Raw genomic sequence first — 26,415 nt, forward strand, 5'->3', positions numbered from 1 at the left:
ATTCCTGGGTACCCAGCATTTTTGGTGCGCTTGTCAATGGTACTTAAAAAAAGTTCTCTCTCTTTTTAATAATGCATTCACATGGCTTAAAATTTCAAAAGTATGGAAGGATGTGTGGTGAGAGACCTCCCCACTACCCCTGACCTCATTCATTCTCTTGCCAGTTTTGTCTGTATCCTTCCCAGAAATATTTTACACAAGCAGATTTGTGTGTGTACTCATCCCCTCTGGTTTTACAAATGCACTTTTTAAAAAAACATATGTATTGCTCTATACCCTGCTCTTTTCACTTAAAAAATACCTTGGAGATCATTCCACTTCAGTCAACTTGATAAACAACTAACCCCTTCTTTTTGGTGCATTTGTCTACTGTAGGATATACTGTAAAGTTTTTTATAAGTTTTTATTTAAATTCGAGTTAGTTAACATACAGCGTAATATTAATTTCAGGTATGCAGTATAGAGATTCAGCACTTCCATACAGTCCCAGTGCTAATCACAAGTATGCTCCTTAATCCCCATCCCCTGTCGAACCCATCCCCTCACCCGCCAGAGCTCTGGTAGTTCTCTGTAGTTAAGAGTCTGGCTTCTGCTTTGCCTCTCTCTTTTTTTTTAATCTTTACTTATTTGTAAATTCCGCATGCGTGTAAACCTACGGTATTTGTCTCTCTCTGACTTATTTCACTTAGCATTATACTCTCTGACTTTATGTCGTTGCAAATGGCAAGATTTCGTCCTTTTTTATGGCCGAATAATATTCCATCGTATATGTACATACCACGTCTTCTTTACCCATTCATCAGTCAGTGGATGTTGGGCTGTTTTCCTTAATTTGGGTATTATAAATAATGCTGTACATATAGAGGGGCATGTATCCTTTTGCAGCAGTATTTTTATATTCTTTAGGTCAAAAGTAGTATTTTTATATTCTTTAGGTAAATACCTAGTAGTGCCAGTGCTGTGTCGTAGGGTGGTTCTGTTTTTAACCATTTGAAGAACCTCCACTCTTTTGCACAGTGGCTGGACCAGTTTGCATTCCCACCGACAGTGCAGGAGGAGGGCTCCCTTTCTCCACATCCTCCATACCACCTGTTGTTTCTCGTATTGTTGATTTTAGCCATTCTGACAGGTGTGAGGTGATGTCTCCTTGTAGTTTTGATTTGTGTTTCCCTGATGATGAGTGATATTGAGCATCTTTCAGGTGCCCACGTGGGATTCTGGGTCTCCCCTTCCCCATGCATGTGCACACACACACACACTCTCAAATAAATAAACATTAAAAAAAATACTGAATTCTATATATATTGGGTCTTTTCCTGTACATACACACCTGTGATAAAGTTTAATTTATAAATTAAGCACAGTAAGACATTAATAATAAAACAATGGTAATATACTGCAATGAAAATTACGTGAATGTGGTTTTCTTGAAATTCTTACTGTACCGTACTCACCCTTGTGAGGTGACATGGTGTATGCCTGTGTGATGAAAGGAAGTGAGGTGAATAATGTAGACATCATGAGGTAGCCTTAGGCTACTTTTGACCAGATGTCAGGAGGAGAATCCCCTGCTTCTGGATCCCAGTTGACCATGGGGAACTGAAATAGCAGAAAGCAAAGCTACAGATAGGGAAGACTACTGTAAATCCTATATTGATAGATGTTCAGGTGGTTCACTCTTGTTTGTTCTTGAACAGTGCTTCAGTGAATAACTGTGTCACTAAATAATATCTTTTTAAAATCTTTATTTTCTAAACTGTCGGTGTATGGAAATGATAATTGAGATTTGTATATTAATCTTACATTGTTATGTTGCTGTATTTTCATAGTAGATCTAGTTAGATTCTCTTAAACATTTATGTCTGGGAACACACAGATTTGGCTTTTCTTTTCTGATTATGTACTGTCAATAACCTGCTGAGAATCTTTTTCAGTATAATATGGGATATGAGTGGTATAATGGGCTTCTTTGCTCTGTTTCAGATTTTAAAGTATTATTGTTGGCATTTCACTCTTAAGCATGGTGTTTGAAGATTTTTAGCAGATGTTTTTTACTGTGTTAAGGATGTCTGCTAATTTTCCCAACTTAGCTAACAGCTTCTATCATGACCATTTTTTCTGGATCTTGAGAAGGTCATAGTTGGTCCCTTTAACTTTTCTACTTACGTTTTATATATTTTTAAAAATTTCTAACTATTCTGGCATTTCTTTTTTTTTTAATGTTTATTTTGAGAGCGAGCACACCACGTGCATGGGGGAAGGGCAGAGAGCTAGGTAGAGAGAATCCCAAGCAGGCTCTGTGCTGTCAGCACAGAGCCCGATGTGGGATTCAGTCTCATGAACTGAACTATGAGATCATGACCTTAGCTGAAATCAAGAGTCGGATGTTCAACCGGCTGAACCACTCATGTGCCCCTATCCTGGCATTTCTAAGATAAATGGAATTTTTTCATTTTTTTAAAGTTTTAGAATAAGTTTGTTAAAACTTAATGTTGAATTAAGTATCTGTGTTTTCAGCTGAGATTACATATAATTAGTGGCATGTTGGTAAATTCTGAACAATGAACTCTTCAGAAAAAGCCCTGGCTTTTAGCTTTTGCCAATTTCCATGCTATAAAATGGCAGATTTTGAGCTGCTAACAGCAGAAGAGATGTGCACAATTGGCTCTTTCAAGCCAGCCTGAACCGCTTCTAGCATTACCACTGCATAGTTCATTTTTTATGTTCTTGTTTGGTTTGGGAATCAAAGTTATACTAGACATAGAAAATGTGTTGGGAAGTGTTGCTTCTTTTTTTCCTCTAGAATAATTGACGTATGATTACTTATGTATTCTGTGACAGTTTAACGACAGTTGTCTGTTAAACCTGGTTTCCTATTTTTTTGATGGTTAGAGCTTTTACTACCAATTGAGTTTCTTACAAGAATTACAGATTTAGATTATTATAATAGTCATAGATTTGGTTTTTTTTCTTAAAGCAGTATAGTAAGTTATATTTTTCTAAGAAATTTGTTTTCAAATTTTTGATACAAAGATGTTTCAAAACTCTTTTAAATCTCTGACTATATTTCCTTGTTTTTCTTGCTCAGTCTTGCCAAAGGTATGGCTATTTTGATTGAGTCTTTTCAAAAAACTAATCTTTGGTTTGTATCTCTTTTGTATCCTTTGTATCTCTTTTGGTCTATTAATTTCTACTCTTGGGTTTTCCTTTGTTATGAAATGTGTGATAATTGTATTAGTAACCATTCTAAACACTGTTTCTAAGTTTTAATACGATTTCTTCTTTGACTCATGAGTTACGTAGAAAAGGGATTTAAAATTTTTAATCATACTTTTTAAAATAAATCCCCTTCCCTAATTTTAATTGTTGTCAGAAAAGACTTTGAAGTCAGCTCTTTGGGATTTGTATTTGTTAAGACTTAGCTGTGGCTCAGAAATTTTTATAAATGTTCTGCGTGTGCTTTTAATTGTTGGACGCAAAGGGTGTCTCTGAGATCAAGCTTGTTAACCATGCTTTCAAATCTACACGGAATTAGTTTTAGTCTGCCTTTTCTAACATTACAAAGAAGTGAGTTGAATCTTCCACTGTCATTGTGAATTTGTCGATTTTGTGTGATTTGATCAGTTTTTGCTTTGAATATTTGAAGCCTTCACTGTTAGGTACTCATAAGGCACATTATTCCTTTCGTCATTGTAGAATGACCCTCTTTATCCCTAATAGTGCTTTTTGTCTTGAACGTTATTTTACTAACATTTCTTTTGGTTAGTATTTGATGAGTATCTTTTTTCATCCTTTCAACCTTACTGTATCTTTTTGTTTTAAATGTGACTCTAAACAGCATAGGTTAGACATATGTCGAATCTTCTTATTATATCACCTTTGATTCTTAACTTTCATCTCTTTATCTCTCTTTTGTTTCCTGGGTTGTATCCTCAGATGTAATCTTTTTTTTTTTTTTTACTAATTATCTCTTAGCTGCATCTAAGCTATCATTTAACTTATTTTTTCCTAGATGTTATGTGGGGCTCATCTCTATTCTTTAAAAATTGTTTTAAGTTTCTTCTTTGTGGTCTTTAATTATTAAAGCATTCTATACGTATATTTTTATTATTAAAATACATTGCTAATAGTATTTAGAATTATTCTGTAATTCTTTTAAGGGCTCAAAGCCTATTATTATAGTGTGTGTGTGTGTGTGTGTGTGTGTGTGTGTGTGTAGCTGTATGTATTTTTTAAAAACCACTTTATTGAGATAGGATTGACATACAAAAAGCTGCACATATTTAATGTATACAGCTTGAGCTTGGGGATACGTATATAATCATGAAACCTTCACTACAGTCTATGGCATAAACATATCCATCACCTGCAGAAGTTTCCTCAGGTTCTCTGTTATTTTGTATGTATGTGATGAGAACATTTAACATAAGATCTACCCTCTTACCAAATTTTTGAGTTTCCAACACAGTATTATAACTGTGGACAGGCATTATGCTATAGTGTAGATCTCTAGGACTTACTCATCTTATACAACTGAAACTTTGTACCCTTGACTAATATCTTTGTGTTTCCTTCTATCTCCAGCCCTGTCAGTTAGCATTCTACTAAGAGTTTGTTTTAGATTCCACATGTGAGTGTTATCACACACATAGTGTTTGTTGTTCTGTGGGTGACTTATCTCACCCAGCGTAACGTCCTCCAGGTTCATCTGTTATCTCACATGGCAAGATTTCCTTTTTTTTTTTTTTTTCCCCTTTTCTTTTCCTTTTTTTATTCCTTTTTTTTTTTTAAGGCTGAATAATATTCTATTATATGTATATGCCACATTTTTTTTATCCATTTGTCAGGGGACATTTCAGTTGCTTCCATGTCTCGACTATTACGAATAATGCTATAGTGAATATGGGAGTGCAGATACCTCTTCCAGTTCCTGATTTCAATTCCATTGGGTATATATATACCCAGGAATGGGATTACTGGGTCATACGGTGGTTCTATTTTTAATTTTTTTGTGGACCCTCCATACCGTTTTCCAGCAGTGGCTGTGTAGCCTTGCATTACCGTTACCACAGTCAAGATACTCAACTGTGTATCACAGGACTCCCTGTATGACCCTTTATAGCCACACTTGACTCCTCTCTTTTGTCCCTGGCCCCTGGCAGCCACTAATGTGTCCTCCATTTTACAATTTTTATTTCACAAATATTGCATAATGGAATCAGGCCGTATGTATCCTTTTCACTCTGCATAATTTCCTTGAGTTTCATCCAAGTTGTTACATGTGTCCGTAGTTGGTCCTTGTAGTATTCCATGGTCTGGATATACCACAGTTTAACCATTCACCATTGAAAGACATCTGGGTACTTTCTAGGTATGGGCTTTTACAAATAAAGCTACTATGAACATTCATTTCCCACATTTTTTAATGAAAATTTTTAGGCACCACTTAATGTTAACAAAGTACTTTGGTTCTGTATTGGAATGTTTTTGCTACAAATTGTAATCAAAGCAATAATATACATCTACTTTTCATTATTTTCATGATATTTCTGTGAATTAGATATGAATGGATAGCTTTTATTTTTTTGGGGGGGGAGGAGGATTTGGGTTAATTGAAATGAGTCTTCTTGCTTTATGATTCCATTATGACTTTTTTAATAGATAGTAAAAACTGGGACCTAGCTTACCCAAGCCCATCATTAGACCATTTGGGTGTTACGATCCAACGTTTAATATTCTTTTCAACAATGATTACCATACTTTGAAACACCAAAAAAGAAAAACAGCAACAACCCCAACACACCTTAACTTGTATGTTTTATTTGGGAAAAAAGATTGTGACTGATATAACTTGTTGAATAAAGTGTATGTGTTTAAACATTTGTGTGAATATCCTTTGTTTAGGAAGTCGAGGCACAAGAGGTTCTCAAATTGATAGTCACAGTAGTAGTAGCAACTATCATGACAGCTGGGAAACTCGAAGTAGCTATCCTGAAAGAGACAGATATCCTGAAAGAGACAACAGAGATCAAGCAAGGGATTCTTCGTTTGAGAGAAGACATGGAGAGAGAGACCGTCGTGACAACAGAGAGAGAGGTTTGTCAGATGGCGTATTATTAAATAATGACCACCAGTGGTTGGGAGAATCGTTTTTGAAAAACCGTCCTCCGTTTACTTTTTTAATGTATCTTTTAAGACTTCTGCTTGTTGACACATTTGAAACTATTGTCTTCACTCATATGATCTTCCTTGTTTATTGGAGAGTATGTAAGTGGTTAGCCACCAGAGTACCTGGTTGGCAGCAGAGTGGGTACTGAGGTGCAGTAAGCGCTTGCACGCTGCAAGAACTGAGGCTCCCTGCTGAATGTCTCTCACCTTAACCTAATGGCTTATACCCCTTCGAAGAATATAGATGCTTGGGTGCCAGTCTAGGCGTTTCTGATTTAGGAGATACTTAAACTTTCTCACCCCGGTATCCTGGCCACTCACTCATTAGTTGTAATAATAAAGTCTTAGAGGGCTGTCAAAAGAACAGGGCGGGGAAAAGATGATGATAGGGCTGGGGGTTGTTCGAAGAAACATTTTTTGCATGTTCCTTCTTGAGAACCTGTAATACTTGGCTTTGGCTAATTTTATGTTCTTGTATATCTTAAGCTAAAAATTCTGGCGTATCTTAAGCTAAAACTTAAGCTTAAAAATCTTGTATATCTGTATCAGATTCTACTCTATTAGATTTACTCTCTCAAATCAGTTTTGCAACAAGATTACCGGAAGTCATTTAGGAAGGGTTATAAGGACTTTCTTTAACAAGCTTTTATTGTCCGTATATATTAGGGCATTTTAAACTCTAAGATCTTATGAAGGTCTTGCTAACTTTGGCTGGTTACTAAAGTAAGGTTTGCTATAATGCTGAGATTAATACAGTACAAAACTTGAAGGGGTAGGAAATTGAATAATGATGCTTCATAGTGGACTGAATCGCAAAGGTAATAGTGTATATTGATATGAGCAGTGATGAGAGAACGAAGCCACTAAGACACCAGGTACTTTGGGAGTATGGATGAGATCAGACTTGGTTGATTTGAGTTTGTTAGGGTAAGCCTAATGCATTTGGGTTAAAAGATGTGTAGGGCTTCCTTAGTTACAGATGAGACTGGAGTTTATATGTTGTGTGTTGATACCTGAAATTCTATCTTCCCTAATGCTGATTCACCTCTGTTTAATCTAACGCTATGTCCTCGTAATGCTATGCTTTTTTAATATCTCTTCTCCCCCCCCCCCCCCCCGTTTGATATCCGAGCTCAGGGTTTTTTCATCTTATTCCTGAATTCAGTAGTACAATTTGGTTTCAATCTTAGCTTTATTTCTCAACCATCCATGTATTGAGTTTCCAGGAATTTTGATAGTTGCTTTATATATATGTGTCCCGACTTAATATCTTTTACAATATTAAGTCAGAGAATATATATAAGATATTCTTTACAATCCTTTTATCTTTATAATATTCCTGTGAGTGGAGATATGATAAGAGAATTCATGTTTCATAACTTAGGGGATTTGGGCTAAGAGAAGGATAGTGATTTGCCATTATTACAGGGACGTAAGTTTTCCAGCTATAATTCAAACTCGTATCTTCTGATTGCAAGTCCTGTTCTCTTTCTGTTTTACTTTACTGTAACTACTTCAGTAAATACCAGTTGTATGATTAAAATAGCACTGTATTTTTGAGGTTACTGACATATTCTACCATGTTTTTTGAGAGCTCATGCACTTCTGCTAGGGTCCTTCAAGTAAAGTAGTTCTTGTCCTCGTAGAACTTCACGGGAGAGAAGATACCACCCATTCCTCCAAAAGAGGAATGACTATTGAGTGCAATCAAGGAAACAAAGAAGGGGCCTAGATAGAAATAAAGGATAAGAGAGGGACCTACTTCAGATGGTTTATGAAAAATTTGAGATGACATTTATGCAGATGCATAAATGCAAGAGAAGCTAGCATTGCGGAGATTGAGGGTAAAAACATTCCGTGCAGCGGGAAGAGTATGTGCCAGTTCCCCAAGAGGGAAAATATCTTAATATGTCCTAGAGTTTGAAAGAAGACCAATGTGACCCGGGTATGATGAGCAGTAGGGAGAGTGATAGACGTTGAGGGTGGAGATGTGCCCAGGCACCTTGTTCTGTGCTCAGGAGTTTCCGTCTTCCCTTTAGTTCTTCATGGGCTGATTAGGGCACAAATAGGCAATTGAAGGAGGATGAATGCTGCCACTATATGAAGTTCTGTGAGACAACAAAGCAGCACAGAGAGTTGTGAGGAAACCCAGAAAGCTCCCTAAAAAGTTTGCTAGAAGGAACAGTGGAAGAAACACTTTGCAGGGAGAGGGTATAGTATGTGCAAACACGTAGGACTAAAAGAAACGTATGCTTTTGGAGCAGTAATGAATTCTGATGTTGGAGTAGAGGTATATGCCATAATTGGTAGGGAAGGAAAGAAGCTAGTAGAAAGGATTGGTGAGAGACTATGGGCCAAGTTCTACATAGCCTAATAAATCAGGCTAAAATTTTTGATGTAATTGCTTTTCACTGCCTACAAGACCACTCTTTTTAAGCAGTTGGACAAAATAGAGTTTTCATGAAAAAAGTATAAGCGAGTCTGGGGAAGGATACCAACCAGTTAGACAGACTGTTGGTGACCTAGACATGTAACAGGTGATCAGAGTTTGTGTTAATAATATTAACTGTAGGGATGGAGAGAGGAAAGGGAATAAAGAAATATTTTGAGAGTGAAATTGATAGGACTTAGATAACTCAGAGATGCCGGGTTTCATGAATGGGTATGTCATTCATTAAGATAAATATATGAAGAGAATCACATCTTTGGTGAACACATTTTGGGGAAAAGATAGGAAAAATAATTTAGATACATTAAAGTGGTGTTCTTATATCCTTTTCATTTTCTTTGAAGTAAGGGACATTGTCATTTTGGTTGGGGAAAACAGTTTTTATCTGTCAGAGAAGAGTGCATAAAACTGTCTGTTCTCTGACATTGGTATAATCGGAAATTTCAAGTATGAATTACTACAAGTTGCAGTATTGAATTTCAGGTTGTTTTGTAATCGTTGTGACATTAGTTTGACCCCTAAACCAGGAACTCAAATGGTCTAAGACCATAAATATGTGGCATTTGGGGAATCAAGGGTGCACAGTAGAACCATTTTAAGTTGGTTTCAGCAAAAGTGAAAAAGGGTTTAAGAGAACTGCCTTATAGTCCTGGTGTCCTAATAAATCTGCCATCTCTATGACTTTGGCTAGTCAACTTCTGGACCATAATTTCTGTGTTTTTAAGAAGGAAAGGGCTGGAGAAGGTTTTGTTTTGTTTCAGCGTTAAAATTCTATGAACTTCTGTATTGATCTGTTACCTCTAAAGAGCAAATGTCCATAATTCTTGTCTTTTTTGTCTGTGATAAGACAGGATCTTCAAATTACTACATTGAACCTTTCCCTGGAAATATCCTAAAGTTATTCTGCTTAATAAGTTGGTGCTAGATATTCCACTTGCAAACCTGTTGACCATACTGCAGTATGACCTTGATGACTAACCCATAAACATTAGTACATAATATGAAAATAGGAACATCACAGTACCCTAGACTGTGCCACAATAAACTACTTCCAAAATTGCTAGCTCTGTGGAAAAGTTAACACCATTTTCTTATACGTTTTTTGATCCCAGACTAATTTCCTGCTCAACTGGGCATTTGGGCAGCATGTATTCATTTTCTCTGTGTTTATATGATTTATGTACTGGGAAAAAATATATATATATACACACACATATATATTTGTGTGTGTGTGTGTATATATGTTTATATATATATATATATATATATAAAATGTGATGAGATTATCAGTTAATATTTTTAAGAAAACAGCTCTTCATCTGAGTGGTCAGTTATATGATTGAATAAAACTTCTAACCTAGTATAAATATATATCGCTAATACGAAACACTTTATATTTGATTACTTCAAGACTGCTAAGCATCAGTACCCTTAATATTCTAGTTTATGATAAATTGATATTGCAGCAACAATTATTGACAGATGTTTTGTTCTACTATATTTTCCTCACATAATAGCTGCACTTTGATGTGTATATATTTTAGCCTGAAATTAGAGGTGTGACTTACGAGGGAAATTTTTTTTTTCCTTCAGCTCCTATGTTCTACACCTCCTGCTGCCCCTATCCTTTGCCACCAGTGTTCTCAGGTCCTGCTGGGGGGACAGAGAAGATCAGAGGTGAAGGGTAGAGATGGCAGAAAGTGGGGTTGGAGCAGTGGGCTGGAGGTAGGGTAGGGAGCATGCAGAGAAAGATCAAAGGTGGATCAGCGGGTGGTGGGAGGGGGGTTGTTGGGGAGCAGAAAACATGTTAGTTAGAGGGCAAATAAAACTTACCTCTAAGAAAAAAAATTTGTAAACATCTAGGGGTGATTTTTTGGATGATTAATTTAAAAGTAAATGTAATAACCTGATTTGTTGCCAGCGTGACCCTATACACAGATAAAATTTTAAATTTGCCGTGCTGTCTTACCAATAGGTTATCTGTCAAGTTAATCACTGACAAAACTTGATTTTCATTGTAGATCAAAGACCAAGCTCACCAATTCGACATCAGGGAAGGAATGACGAGCTTGAGCGTGATGAAAGAAGAGAGGAACGAAGAGTAGACAGAGTGGAGGACAGAAGAGATGAAAGGGCTAGAGAAAGAGACAGGGAGCGAGAGCGAGACCGAGAGCGCGAGAGGGAGAGGGAGCGTGAGCGGGACCGGGAAAGAGAGAAGGAGAGAGAACTAGAGAGAGAGCGCGCCAGAGAGCGGGAGAGAGAAAGAGAAAGAGAAAAGGAGAGGGACCGCGAAAGAGAGCGAGATCGTGACCATGATCGAGAGAGGGAGAGAGAGAGGGAACGAGATAGGGAAAAAGAGCGGGAGCGAGAAAGAGAAGAGCGGGAGAGAGAGAGAGAGCGAGAACGGGAGAGGGAGAGAGAGCGAGAGCGGGAACGAGAGAGAGCGAGGGAAAGAGATAAAGAACGAGAGCGTCAGAGGGATTGGGAAGACAAAGACAAAGGACGAGATGACCGCAGAGAAAAGCGGGAAGATACCCGAGAAGACCGGAATCCCAGAGATGGACACGATGAGAGAAAGTCCAAGTAAGAATGGGAATGGATCTGGTTTTTAAAGTTACATTTCGGTAGAGTTCAAAACATCTCATTGTCATGAAATTTTCATTGTAATTCTTTTCCCTCTCTACATTTTCCTGGATTTCAACTTTATTAATACATACTTGGTGTTTAAAGTCTTTTGAATTGTCCAGGAAGAAAAACACTTTCTCATTCTACTATTTCTGTAGCCATGGATATAATTAATCACTCTTGTTTTCTGTGCCATTTTTGACGGCATATTGGCTTGTTCGACTTCTGTCGACTTGTTTTTAACAGGAATGCAACCTAAAAGTGATAAAATCAGTGAACCTATCTCTCATCAAACCCACTTAAAACTAGTTGATGGAGTTGGCAAGTCACCAAAAAATAGTGACTGTGCCATTTCTGATAATCCTTCATGAGTTTTAGGTACTTATAACTCTGGAGTCAACTACCTCCAGTGACAGAAGCATTCACAGGGTCTTAAAACTGAAGGAAGTCCTGCAACCACTGAAGAGAGATACAGACTTGACCTATCTTGAGCTATGGAGTTATAGTAGATTATTGGGATCAAAAGATGTGTTCTCATAGGGGCGCCTGGATTGGCTCAGTCGGTTAGGCGGCCAACTTTGGCTCAGGTCATGATCTCATGGTTCGTGGGTTCGAGCCCCACGTTGGGCACTGTGCTGACAGCTCGGAGCCTGGAGCCTGCTTCGGAGTCTGTGACAGAGACTCTGTCTCTGTCTCTCAAAAAATAAATTAATTTAAAAAATAAAAAATAAAAAAAAGATGTGTTCCCATCTTCTCATGTATCTAAGGACAGTTTCTCTTTTTTTCTTTTTTTTCCCCCCCCCCCGCCCCCCCCCCCCCAAAAAAAAGGATTGCTCAGATATCTGGGAAGTCCATGGTTAGAGTTCATTTGTTCTGATGTGACTATGTTCAGACTTTGAAACAATGTATCAGGAATCCTGTCTGTCCATTTCTCCACTGTTTTCTTCTGTGTGAGTTTTCTCCAGATGGTGGCTAAGATGGCCTGAGTGTATGCCTGTCAGCTTCACAGCCCTCTATGTATGTTGGGACTCTCATCAGTTGAGGAATAGACAAAGAAAGGGAGCTAAATTAAATCACTGTAGCCATGAGAATTTTGGACTCTGATTGGTCAGTTTTGAGGTTTCATGGACATAAAACCAAGCTTATTGGAGTTAACTGCCTTTTTTTTTTTTTTTCTTTTCCTTTTTAATACCAGCTGGGATAAAGGGTATGGTTAAGTTTGCTAAAACAAACTGGAAATAATTTATATATTCAGTTCCATTGCTTCTGCTTCTAGCTCATGTGAATTATGGTGAATACAGCTCCCTGCTTTCGGCTGTTTTTCATCATTGCTGTTGTAGATTATGACTGTGGACAAAGAACAAGGCACAGAAGTGGAGGCTGCTTCTATTAGGTCTTGGCTTCCCTTCAATCTGCAGCCAGGGTTTTCTGTAGTTCACATCCACTGGCTTCCCTTTCCCCATTAATAAATAATCTTACATTAACATAAAATTCAGATACTGTTTTTAACACATGTAGGCATACAATACATATTTCTCTGACCTCCTTAAAGTCTCTAAGATGAAAATTGTGAAATCTTTGTTATTTATCTATTATGCAGTCCTGTGCTTTGATTTCGTTTTTCCATGCTTCTGATCTCTGCTTACAGTAGCAAAACTTTCTTCTGGTTTTTCATGGTTGGACAATCCAAACGTTGCAAGGACCCCACAAACTTAGGAGTCAAACAGCTCTATAACAATAGCTGTATGAGATTAATATCTTGATGTTTTTATCAATTGTACTGTCATCTCAGTAGTTGAATTTACCCAAAAGTTTTTTTTAACCCCTATTATGCAGGTTTTGTTTGCTGACTTGCCATACTATTTATTTTACTCTTAATTTTATTTCTATAGATACTTCCTAGAAATTAAAGTTATTTTTTTGTACATTTTAATTATTGGCTTTATTTCAATATACCAGTTACCTCTTGCTATTCGTCAAACCACACATAAAGTTAGTAGTTTAAAATAAGAGGCAGTCATCTCATCATTCTGTGGATTAGCACTTTGGGTTGGGCTCAGCAGAGCAGTTCTGCTGATCTTACTTGGGGTCACTCATGTTTCCGAGGTGGGTCTGGCAGTTCACCTGTGTCTGGATTACCCAAACTGGCCTCACTCTTCATGCCTGGCATTTAGTGCTGGCTGCTGTTTAGGGTATCTCATTTCTCCTTCACACGACCTTTCATTCTCCAATAGTCTAAACTCTCTATATAATGATAGAAACATGCCAAGAGGTCAAAAGCAGAAGCTGCAATGCATCTTGAGTCCTGATTTTCCAAACTTACACTCTGTCACTTTCACCACATCCTCTTGTCATAGCAAGCCGGTGGGCCAGCCCAGATTCAAAGAATGGGAGAATAGACGGCCTAATGATAGCAGGAGCTTTGGATAGGGAACTGTACGAACTTGAGCCTGTAAGTTGTCACACTAATCTCTTTTTTTTTTTCCGAAACCCTGGTTACTCATTTATATAAATGAGCCGTGAGGGAGATATGTGTGCTGCAGTATGTTTCATAACTTTTGACCACAGTATTTATAAACAGTGGTTTAAAAAAAAAAAAAAAAAGGTAGTCAAAATTTAATGACAATACAGGAACTCACTAGAATAATTTAAGTACCAGAGATATAAATCACTAGTCATTTAATGTTTAACTTAAAGAATAAGAAATATAGTGAACATTTTAATTATTTTATTAATTTGCCACCAAGCAAGTGATTTAGTTTTAAGAAAAAGGAAGGAACCAATTTTTACAGTGTACTCACAACATAACTAGCACTAGGCTTATGATAAAACTAATTTATTCCTAAGTGCAATTTTACGAGATGGACCCTGGTTTTTTCCCACCATTTTCAGATGAGAAAGCTAAGGTTCAGTGATTTAAAGGAACTTCCTAAGGTTACCTAATAGGTAACATGGCTGTAAGTTGCATTCATATCTTTTTGACTCCAAAGCAGATACTGATTTTCTCATTTGGCTTCCCAGCATAAAGTATTTATCATAAAAGATAAAATTAACGAGTAAGTTTTAGTAGACGGTACATTAATTCCTCTCTTGTATGTTACCACCATGCAATTATTAAATCTGGCGATTTGATGAAGAAAGACCTGTTGTCATGTGTTTTAAATCACAATTGTATGTCTTAACAAACAAAGTGAAGAATTTTATTCAAGATGCATGCTGAACACCTTTTATATGATACAGCTCTCACAGTATTGCTCTCTTACAATTATATTTTGTAGTTCTAGTAAGGAAGTAATACTGAAAACTAGTAAAGAAATCTCTTTTTCATCCTCTGGAATTTTCTAAACTATATTTGTCCTATTTAGGAAGCGCTATAGAAATGAAGGGAGTCCTAGCCCTCGTCAGTCACCTAAGCGCCGGCGAGAACATTCTCCCGACAGTGACACCTACAACAGTGGAGATGATAAAAGTAAGCAGAACCTGTCTTCTGTGTTTCTGTATCCACATTCCTTTGTAACCATGAGACCATTCTTTGGCATTAACAGGAAATGATGAAGTGGGATTTAAAATGTTTCTTGCTCTGCTGCCTCTGAATATCTCATGTGACTGAAGTATATGTTAGGAATACAGTTACTTTATCGTAGTGGCACGGTCATCTCCTGTTGGTAGTAAGTCCATATTTTTCGTGAAATTATTGCCGTTTTTAAAGTTTTAAAATGAAAAGTGAGAGGCTGGGCTATTATTATTTCTGTGTAAATGCAACGTTGTTTACCTGGTGAAAGTGTGATTGCTTTCATCTTTTTGTATAGATGAAAAACATAGACTCTTGAGCCAGGTTGTACGACCTCAAGAGTCTCGTTCTCTCAGTCCATCACACCTTCCAGAAGACAGGCAGGGTAGATGGAAAGAGGAAGATCGTAAACTGGAAAGAAAAGAGAGTTCAAGGCGCTATGAAGAGCAGGAGCTTAAAGAGAAAGTTTCTTCTGTAGATAAACAGAGAGAACAGACAGAAATCCCGGAAAGCTCAAGAACTCGCCCACAAGACATGATGGGACACCACCCGTCTGACGAGCGAGACGCCTCTGATCGAGCTCATGATGAGAACAAGAAAAAAGCCAAAATTCAGAAGAAACCTGTTAAGAAAAAGAAGGAGGAGGATGTTGGGTTAGAGAGGGGTAACACAGAGACAGCATCTGAAGACGGTCAAGTATTTTCACCAAAAAAGGGCCAGAAGAAGAAAAGTATAGAGAAGAAACGTAAGAAATCCAAAGGCGATTCTGATATTTCTGATGAAGAAGCCGTCCTGCAGAGTAAGAAGAAGAGAGGCCCGCGGACGCCCCCTCTAACAGCCAAAGAGGAATTGGTTGACCTGTCCAATGGTAAGGATGGCGGTCTGGAGGATTCTCAGAAAAAGGAAGACACGGCGTTCAGCGACTGGTCTGACGAGGACGTGCCTGACCGGGCGGAGGTGGCGGAACCGGAGCGCGCCGCCACGGCTGCCACTCCCGGAAGGACTCCTTCCCCGTCCTCTCTTCCTCCCCCTCCGCCTCCCGCCGCTGCCGCTTCTACCACCGCCTCTGCTGCTCTCTCCTCGTCTGCCTCCGCCGGCTTCAGCGCGTCCGCCCCCAGCATTTCCTCGTCTGCCGCTCCCACCAACAGCACCGGTGAAGACTCGCACAGGAAGTGCCATAGAACCCGCGCCGAGAAGGTGGAGGCGCCGCACGTCACTATAGAAGATGCGCCGCATCGCAAGCCGCTGGATCAAAAGAGGAGTAGCAGCCTCGGCAGCAATCGGAGCAATCGGAGCCATACGTCTGGTCGTCTCCGCTCCCCGTCCAATGATTCCGCCCATCGAAGTGGGGATGACCAAAGTGGTCGAAAGAGAGTACTGCATAGTGGCTCGAGAGATAGAGAGAAAACAAAAAGTCTGGAGATCACAGGAGAGAGGAAATCTAGGATTGATCAGTTAAAGCGTGGAGAGCCCAGTCGAAGTACTTCTTCAGGTAATAAAATTGAATTCTAATCTAGCCAGTGCTTCCTGTCTTAGTGTATTTTATACACTTTTCTCTTTTATACAAATTGTAACTTTGACGTAAATGAGACATTGGTTACATTATATACTGCCTTAAATTTTAAGAAACTTGAGAGCTTAACCATGCCACCAGAATGTTACCTGTTACGACATTAACACTAACATTATTATAATAGAGGTACATTGAGTGACGTCCATCAGTTTGATATCAGGGTGTTAGTAGTATATCTTGGCAGAGGGCTCACGTATTCAGGTTCCTTACTGATGCTTGAAATTTTAACCTTCCTGCTCTTCCTCCTGCAGCCAGTGCTTTTTCTTTTGACCACAGAAAATAAGATAGGGGATAGGAAGAGGTCAGATGATGAAGTGATCAGTTCCGTTAATGCTTACCCATTTTATGTATGTATTTCTCGGAAGATATTTTGTGGTTATAGTGGAAAATTACGTGTTCCCTTGCTTTTACATATTTTAATTAGCACTTTACAATTTTTCCTTAAAATGAGTTTCTTGAATAATTGGGACTATGGAAACATCAAATGTAAGTTTTAAAGGGCCCTAAAATGAAGCATTTTTTTTCTTTCTTTCTTTCCCTTCTCCCTTCCTTCCTTCCTTCTTCTCCCTTTTTCTTTTCTTTCCTTCTCTTTTCCTTCAATTGAAGTAGAGTTGACATACAGTGTTAGTTTCAGGTGCATAACACAGTGATTTGATACAAGTATGGCGGCAGTGAAGCATTTTATTTCTTACCTTGTGTAAACTCTCTGTATATTTATTTTAGATCGCCAGGATTCAAGGAGCCATAGTTCAAGAAGAAGTTCTCCTGAATCAGATCGACAGGTCCATTCAAGATCCGGGTCGTTTGATAGCAGAGATAGGCTTCAAGAACGTGATCGATATGAGCATGATAGAGACCGGGACAGAGAGAGGAGAGACACAAGACAGAGAGAATGGGACCGAGATGCTGATAAAGATTGGCCACGGAACAGGGACCGAGATAGATTGCGGGAACGAGAGAGAGAACGAGACAAACGGAGAGATTTGGACAGGGAAAGAGAGAGACTAATTCCTGATTCTATGGAAAGGGACAGGGACAGAGACAGAGACAGAACGTTTGAGAGTTCTTCTCAAATAGAGTCTGTAAAACGCAGTGAAGCAAAACTGGAGAGTGAACATGAAAGAGACCTAGAAGGCACTTCCCGAGACTGTCTTGCTTTGGATAAAGAAAAAATGGATAAAGATCTAGGATCTGTGCAGGGATTTGAAGATCTAAACAAAGCGGAGAGAACTGAGAGTGTGGAAGGTGAGTGCCTTGTTGTCTGTTATCTGCTCCATTCCTTTTCAGATTTCATAGGAAATAAAATATTTTCTCGTGAAGGTGTTCTGATATGCATAAGGAAAAGCCCTGTGATAGTTCAAAAATGTGGTCCCCTGATTTGTACTATCATGGTATACTTGGTTCAGATTCACCTGAATGAAATAAAAGGTAGATGCAGTAAAAAATAGTTATCACCTTCTTTTCTTAGGTATTTAAAAAAAAAATCATAAAAATGGAAGTTATTTCTTGGTTCAGAGACAGATTCAGATAACTCTTAGTGATTCTGTTTTCCAGGGCAGTTGAGAACAAATACACGAAACAGTCAACACTCCCTGAAAATGCATTTCCCCTTTGGCCCACTGAGAGCCAGCCTCAGCTGTGGGGAACATCATTGTTCACTGCCTCCACTCTCTTCTTCACCCCCAGTCTAGTACAGACCACTCATGCCTCTGAATTCTCTCCGTGCACTGCCCTCCAGCCTTCTTTGTGCTCCCTCTTCCCTTTGCTTGGTAGATGTTTGCCCTCTTATCTTCCCTTATTCAGACTTCATTTCCCAGTCTGTGCATCATTTCCTCCGTGAAGCCTTCTCTGCTAACGGTACTTATTCAGGTTGCCATAGCACCTTGTCTATATGTCTTTTATAGCATCCCCACGCTGTATTACAATCATTTTTCCTTGGTTTTGTCCCCACTATACTCTACTCCTTTGTTAGGGACTGTAGCTTTTCATTTCTTTATCATCAGGACTATAGCACGGATGCAGTAAATGGTTGATGAATGAAAATATGTTCTGCCTGTGCATATATATACCCACGTCTTATTCTTTGGTGAATTATATAGGCTAGCTTAACAAGAGTAATGGCTTCCCTGAAAATTGTCCTGGAAATTCTGCCTCCGTGGGATTGTCCAGTTCTGGTACCAGTGCTTAACACCATTGTTCTGATATCAAGCCCTCAAGAAACTTCTAGGGTACTTGTATATAAGCAGCAGTTATTTCACTATTCTTTTTATTTGTTGTATTATAACATTGGGCCCAGAGTAAGTGCACATTCTTTTGAAACTATAAACATCTTTACTATCTCTTGGTTATCTGATCAGATTATGTTCCAATACAGCAGCTGTTCTATTTTTTCTACTTGACAAAAACATTTCTATCTCAGTGTTTCCTCACATTATGTTTTCATCTCAATTTTGAGTATAAATAGCCTCAAATCCTGAGCCATAGTACTAATGGAGGTATAACCTTGGAGTCTAATTGAATATAATTGAAATAATCATAATAACTCTCTTGTGATTGGAGTCAGTGCCCCTCATCCCTAAAATACAGCATTCACTGGTTGTGATCACACATAACATAGCATCGAAATTTATAGGTGAATTACCTACTGTGAGATGAAAAATTTTATTCACCTAAAGTAGGAAAATGAGTGGGATAAACTTGAAAAAATACAAATCCTATTATATGCTTTTATGCTTAGATGTATATTTGTAAAATGAAGTCATTAAAGTTGATTACCTTAGAAGTGAATTGGGAGATTATTCTAGAACATAATAGAAAATTATACAATGACCAGAAACATCTCATAGTTTATTATATTTTATTTGCTGCACATTTATACCTGTAAAGCATACTGTTGCATTTTGCTAACCTAGTGTTGTAAACTCAGTAAAGTGTGTGGATAACTGATTAGACATATTAAACATACTCTCTAGTTTCAGGGTACTTTTCAGTTCACAGCTAACTCACTGGGTGACAAAGCCTAACCTAAGTAATTGAGAAAGATTGGTAAGATAAATATATGCTAGTGGTACCAACAAAATATTTTTCAATTTCTTACAGCATTCTTTTTAAAATTGAGTTGGGATAGGGAGATGAATTGGGAGGTAGAGGGAGAATCAGCGGCAATTTTTCAAATAAATGTAATTATTAATGTTTACAAGTCTTTTAAATTAATGAGTTTATTTAAGTAAAGAAATTACTACATCCTTTTGAAGTTAGTAAATTTGGATTTACTTAAAGTTTTATAAAAACATTACATACAGAAGCAAAATTAGTAAGTTAGCGGTACCTTTTGTCACATTTTAATTGTAATCTTATAACTTGTATCGGTATTGCTGTTTTTACTGTGTTCTTGCACTTAAAATTTAATTTTTCTTTTGGAATATTAAGAAATGTAGTTTTCTAAGGAAAAAAACGCTTTTCAAATATTTTAGTGTGCACAGCCTCTTCCTCTTTGGTTTCACTTAAATGTCCCTCCCGTGTGCTCTTTGACATGAGATAAATCTTCCCGAAACAGGAGATGACGAATCCAAGTTAGATGATGCACATTCATTAGGATCTGGTGCTGGAGAAGGATATGAGCCAATCAGTGATGATGAACTAGATGAAATTCTAGCAGGTGATGCTGAAAAGAGGGAAGACCAACAGGATGAGGAGAAGATGCCAGGTAATCATTTACAAAGGTGGTTGAATGTAAAAATGACCTGATTTTTGGTATTAAGGCATTGCTAAGTAATGAAAGGCAGAATTTTTCTTTCTATGTTTTGAGACTGAAAGGCCAATACAATGAAAATCACAGTCTGTGTGGTCAGCACACTTTTAAGTCGACATTGCCTACGAATTGGACAGGGTCTCTTTTAAAATAGTCAAATTCTAAGATTTCCGTTCCAGAAGTTGAAATTCATGTTATATAACTTGGAATCTAACCGAATACTGATTGCCCAGCAATGTTCCGGATGGTAGATGTATGGTACAAAGCTTCACGGTCGTGGTGCCGCAAGCCAACTTCTGAAACAGTCATTCAAAATTTATAATTGTTGAAATTACATTTATGCAAGATCTATATACCTCTGTCAATTTTCTCAACTCAGTAATTATCTTCCCTTGAGTATAGAACCGTACACTCCGCCAGAGCTTATTCTGGTGACCACAGCCTGAAGCAACGTTCCAGTTAGTCTGCTTGTTGTAATTTGTTTGAGGGAGAGAGAGCCCACACGCGTGGGGGAAGAGGCAGACAGAGTGGGGGAAAGAGAATCCGTAGGCTCCAAGCCCAGAGCCCAGCGCGGGGCTGGATCTCACCATGGTGGGATCAGGACCTGAGCTGAAATCAAGAGTCCAATGCTTAACCACCTGTACTACCTAGGCCCCCCGTTATAATTTTTCTTTTTTTTTTTTTTTTTTTTTTTTTTTTTTTTTTTTTTTTTTTTTTTAATATCATAGTGCAGGTCTTTGTTTTGTTGGGGAATGTAAAACGTTAAAATTTTATTTTGACTTAATTTGTTTTGTACTTCACAATTTTCTACTAATGTAGAAGGTATGTATATCTTTTTTATTATATGTTATTAAATAGAACATTACTGTTAATTTTTTCAATTGTCCCTTGTCAGTAGATGGATTATTTGTTCACAGTATTAAATTTGTAGGAATGCGCTTGGGTTTTGTTTGCTTGCCTGTTATCTTTTGGTGAGGTTTTTTTTTTTTTTTACTGGAAAGGTCCTTAGATTCTAAATATTAGTCTTTATAGTAAAGCTTTCATTTTAAGACTGTTATTTTTCATTTAAAACACTTGTTACTTAATGCTTTCTATGTTTTGCAGTTTCTGTTTATCAAAAGATAACAAGAATGCTATTTCTTGATGTAAAAACAAAATCCCATTCTTAACTTTTTACAGATCCATTAGATGTGATAGATGTGGATTGGTCTGGTCTTATGCCAAAGCATCCAAAAGAACCACGAGAGCCTGGGGCTGCCCTCTTAAAATTCACACCTGGAGCTGTTATGCTAAGAGTGGGGATTTCTAAAAAGTTGGCAGGTTCTGAACTCTTCACCAAAGTCAAAGAAACATGTCAGAGACTTTTAGAAAAACCCAAAGGTAATCCTATTCTACTTTGTGTAATGTCTGCTGCAACTTAATTAAGATGCCTTTGAAAAGGGTTCTTTGTTTTCACATAGCACTCCCAGTATAGGAACTTTTTTTTTTTTTTTGAGGAATCACTTGATATTCAGTATTAAATCTTCTTCAGAAATTTAAAAAGGAATTTTGACTCTGCAAATTAAAGCAAAAAAGTTGCAGAAATAGCACAGTAAAGTTCTTAGTTGTGTTCCCAGAACTAACCAGAGCAGAGCCTGGAAAAGTGGGCTTCGTTTGTATCTAAACAAATTGGGTGTCAAGGCAACCCTTTCCCCTGGGAAATGGGGAGTTCTACCCATATGCAAATGTCTAGGTTGAGCCTTTAACAAAGGGGGTAGAAGCTTGGTGTCTGTGCCAGATGATCTGGATTCCTAAATAGGCACACACTTACCAGCTACTCTGTGTGTTAGTGTCACCATTTGTAAGCTGGGAATAGTTACCCCATCAACTTCATAAGATTGTTAGGAGCAGCAAATGAGGTTTAAGTAAAATACTTAGAATGATTCCTGACATGTGGTGACACTTAATAGTGACTACTACTATTTAGTTTGAAAATAGTTTCATATTGATTTTAGACCTTATTGCAACAGCTTTTCATTACAACGGAAGGGGAATGACTGGGTGGTAAAAAGAAGGAAGAGATAAAATGTGAAAGCAACGACATTTAATTTTATATCATGTTTGTGAGAGTAAAGGTTTAAAAATTAAGATTTTTACTAATACAAAAATGGAAAAAAAAATTTAATGTTTGAGAGCTAGAGCACGCGAGCAAGTGGGAGAGGGGCAGAGACAGAGGGGGAGAGAGATTCCCAAGCAGGCTCTGCACTGTCACAGCGGAGCCCAACATGGGGCTCCAACTCAGGAGCTGTGAGATCATGACCTGAGCTGAAATCAAGAGTTAGGCATTTTTTTTTTTTTTAACGTTTATTTATTTTTGAGACACAGAGCATGAACGGGGGAGGGGCAGAGAGAGAGGGAGACACAGAATCCGAAGCAGGCTCCAGGCTCTGAGCTGTCAGCACAGAGCCCGACGCGGGGCTTGAACTCATGGACCGCGAGATCATGACCTGAGCCGAAGTCGGACGCTTAACCGACCGAGCCACCCAGGCGCCCCAAGAGACAGGCATTTTAACTGACTGAGCCACCTAGGCTCCCTGAAAAAAATTGTTTTATTACTTTCATGTTTTTTCTTTCAACTGTTAGCGTAAGCAGCAAAAGTCTTGATTTTAACACGTCCCAATAAATACAGAATGAAACATATGCGTGAAACATAAATTATTATGATTGTGAATATGTGTTAACTTGACAAATGACTAAACTCCTAGGTTCCTGCCCCTGCTCTTTTCTGCCTTGTTTGGTTGGCTCTTTGACCTTAAGCAGGTAACTCCTGTGGGTATTAAATAATGGAATGAAAGCCCTAAGATCTCACCCATCTCTAAAGCAGTTTGCTCCTATGACTTTGCTACCTATGAAATATAGTTTGGCCATAACCTGATGACATACATCGTAAAGGGGGGTTAATTGTTGCTTACCAATCAGACCTCTCCTAATTAGAGAACAAGAGAACTGATACAGGATGCTGAATATACGTTTCCTAAGGAATGGGACTTTGTATACTGCTGTATCCATTGTATAATGACCTGTTCTTACTGATTATGCTATTATCTAGAACAGTACCTGACACACAGTTTCAATAAGTATCTGTAAAATAATTGGTACTGATTTTTTCTGTCCTATTCAGTCTATTTCAGTGTCCCAATACTGAAGAAAGTATATCCCTATCCCATTTGTAATTTTAAAAACACCGTAAACTTTATAAGTATACCGAAACTTAAATTGCCTTTGCCTAAGTTTTCTGTGTGGAGTGTGATAGATTAAAAACAAGTAAGGTGGCACCTGTCTGGCTCAGTCGGTAGAGACTGCAACTCTTGATGTCAGGGTGGTGAGTTCGAGCCCTGTGTTGGGCACAGAAATTACTTTAAAAAAAAAAAAGTCTCTTGAATAATTTTGTGGTAGTCATTTCAAAACCACGAAGAGACTGGAAGTTTGGGCGTGTTATACTTTCTAGGGAGGTGCGCAAGTGTGTGTTTTGTATTCTTTTGTTAAAGAAGAGAACGATAAGGATTCCAATAAAAAGAAATTTGTCATCATGACCATTGTTCCAGGAAGAAGGTGGGCTCAGTGCACATTTCTTCTGTATTTGTATCTACAGTGGAATGGTAGTTAATATTTTGGGGGGTTTTAGGTTTTTTTAATACTATGTGTATGTGACTGTGTCACTGCTTGCCTGAAGCATAGTTCTCTCTGAATCACCTGAGGGACTGCCTTTTTCCCATTTAGGTATCCTGAGCCAACTGTGGAGATTCTGTAGATGCAGTGGTAGAACCCTGGCACTGTACTTTAGAAAGCTCCTCAGATGATTCCGATAGACACTGAAGTTTACAAACTGGTTTTGAGTTTTTTCTTTATATTTATTTACACTTGTCTTACATTCTGTACCTTTTGACAGGTATATGACCTGTTGACTAGATATATTACATGAGACTAGTTTCTTGTTAATTCTCTAATCTCACTGTGCTTTGCAGTTCAGGAAATGAAAGTGAAACAGTCAGATGTGTCTGTTGTGTTTTTACTAGGTGATATTTACCATTTTCCTTTGTGGACTCTAACAATAACCTGTTTGATTATGTTGTCAAAGAAGCGGTATCTGGTACTTCTGGCCAGCTTGTAGAATGCTAGCTGTGAAGTTTTACTGTGTTATATTTTTGGATTACTGACTGGCCCTGTTCTGTTATTTTGACTTCTTATTTAACCCAACCTCTTTATTTTCCATCAAACTTTACAAAAATAGAAGAATTAAGGAGAGATTTAAGTGTTTCCTCCCTGCCTTTGCATGTTGTAACTTAAGACTAAGTGATTTTTATTTATACATTGTTTTCACAGTGACCAAATCTACGATAAAATTCGCTGGTTGTCTTAATACCTAATCATCACTTACCTGATTTTTTTTTAAGAGATCACAAAAGGTAGTCGTATTACTGCAGTTGAATGCTGCTATAATAAAGTCCTGAAATCTATTCCGGGACTTTATGCGATAGTTGATGGTAAACAATATACTGAATTCGATTTCACTAATTCTAACTTCCAACCTTTCTTCCCAGTAAGAGACAGTAATCAGTGTCTAAATTCTTTCCCCCTAGGCTACTTGTCTTACACCTTCAAGTGGCTATCTGAATATTTATTTTTGTTTGAGATTAGCAACATAACCACATGTTCAAGATCTTTCACAGAGAATATGTTGCCTCTTGAATGTTTTCATTGCAGTATGGTTGGCACACAGTGTTAGCCTCGGTGTCAGTTGTACAGCACAGTGATTCACCAACTCTGAGGTTATGCTCTGTTCACCCTAAGTATAGCTGCCATCTGTCACCATGCACTGTTACAATACCATTCACTGCATTCCCTGCGTTGTACCTTTTATTCCTGTGGTTTATTTATTCCATTACTGGCATACCTTTTAGCTCATCCCCCACCCTTCTCCCATCTGGAAACCATCAGTTTGTTCTCTGTATTCATTTGTCTGTTTCTGCTTTGTTTTTTTAGATTGCACATTCTAGCTTGATACCTGGGATGGTGATCCCTCTAACACTGTTCTTTTTCCGCCAAGATTGCTTTGTCTATTTGGGGTCTTGTGTGGTTCATACAAATTGTAAGATTGTTTATTCTAGTTTTATGGACATTATTGATATTTTGATAGCAGTTGCATTGTGTCTGTAGTGTGCTTTCGGTAGTGTGGACATTTTAACAGTATTCTTCCAATCCATGAGCGTGGTGTGTGTTTGCATTTGTTTGTATCTTCAGTTTCTTTCATCAGTGTTTTATAGTTTTCAGAGTAAAGGTCTTTCACCTCTGTGGTTAAGTTTATTCCTAGGTATTTTATTATTTTGGGTACAATTTTAAGCAGCGTTGTTTTCTTAATTTCTCTGTTACTTCATTATTAGAGTACAGAAATGCAACCGATTTCGGGAAATTAACCTTGTTTCTTGTAACTTTACAGAATTCATTTATTACCTCTAGGAGTTTTTTGGTGGAGTCTTTAGGATTTTCTGTGTACTGTATCATGCCATCTGCAAACAGTGACAGTTTTACTACTTTCTACCAATTTGGATGCCTTTTATTTCTTTTTCCGGTCTGTGGCTAGAACTTCCAGTACCGTGCTGAATAAAAGTGGCAAGAGTGGGCATCCTTGTCTTGTTCCTGATCCTAGAGGGAAAGCTCTCAGTTTTCCATCATTGAGTATGAGGTTAGCTGTGGGTTGCTCATATATGGCCTTTTTAATGTTATGGTACGTTCCCTCTAAACCCACTTTGTTGAGTTTTTATCGTGAGCAGCTGTTCAGTTTTGTCAAATGCTTTTTCCTCACCCATGAGGTAATACGATTTTTATCCTTAGTTTGGTTAATGTGGTATATCCTATTGATTGATTTGCATATTGAACCATCTTGGATCTCTGGAATTAATCCCCCTGAATTGTGATGAACGGTCCTTTTAATGTGTTGTTGAATGTGGTTTCCTAATATTTTGTTGAGGACTTTTACATCTGTGTTCATCAGAAATATTAGCCTATGGTTTTGTTGTTTTGTGGTGTCTTAGTCTGGTTTTGATATCAGGGTAATGCTAGCCTCATAGAATGTGTTTGGAAGCTTTCCTTCCTATTTTGGGGGGAATAGTTTGAGGTGACATGGTATTAACTTATTAACAAGCGTTTGATAGAATTCACCTGGTTCTAGACTTTTGGTTGGGAGTTTTTGATTATCACTTCAGTTTTGTTACTAGCAATAGGTCTGTTCAGATCCTATTTCTTCTAGGTTGTCCATAGTACTCTGTTATCCTTTGTATTTCTGTAATGTTTCTTGTTAC

At 37.9% G+C, this 26,415-nt stretch overlaps 1 protein-coding gene across 8 annotated transcripts in view; it reads left to right on the plus strand.

Annotated features, from left to right (window-relative positions):
- The window catches only part of ZC3H13 (zinc finger CCCH-type containing 13), a 96,437-nt gene that overhangs the window by 63,179 nt on the left and 6,843 nt on the right, over positions 1–26,415 (plus strand). For 5 of the 8 annotated variants that reach the window (XM_049646956.1, XM_049646960.1, XM_049646957.1 and 2 more), the window contains 8 exons: positions 5,905–6,096; positions 10,211–10,294; positions 10,639–11,200; positions 14,608–14,711; positions 15,052–16,245; positions 17,050–17,571; positions 19,883–20,032; positions 21,257–21,457. In XM_049646956.1, the coding sequence (XP_049502913.1) occupies positions 5,905–6,096; positions 10,211–10,294; positions 10,639–11,200; positions 14,608–14,711; positions 15,052–16,245; positions 17,050–17,571; positions 19,883–20,032; positions 21,257–21,457 (3,009 nt within the window). The remainder of the gene's footprint in view (positions 1–5,904; positions 6,097–10,210; positions 10,295–10,638; positions 11,201–14,607; positions 14,712–15,051; positions 16,246–17,049; positions 17,572–19,882; positions 20,033–21,256; positions 21,458–26,415) is intronic. The other 3 variants (XM_049646961.1, XM_049646962.1, XM_049646964.1) reach the window with 2 other exon arrangements.

The sequence above is a fragment of the Panthera uncia genome (assembly GCF_023721935.1).
Source record: "Panthera uncia isolate 11264 chromosome A1 unlocalized genomic scaffold, Puncia_PCG_1.0 HiC_scaffold_16, whole genome shotgun sequence".
Taxonomy (NCBI): domain Eukaryota; kingdom Metazoa; phylum Chordata; class Mammalia; order Carnivora; family Felidae; genus Panthera; species Panthera uncia.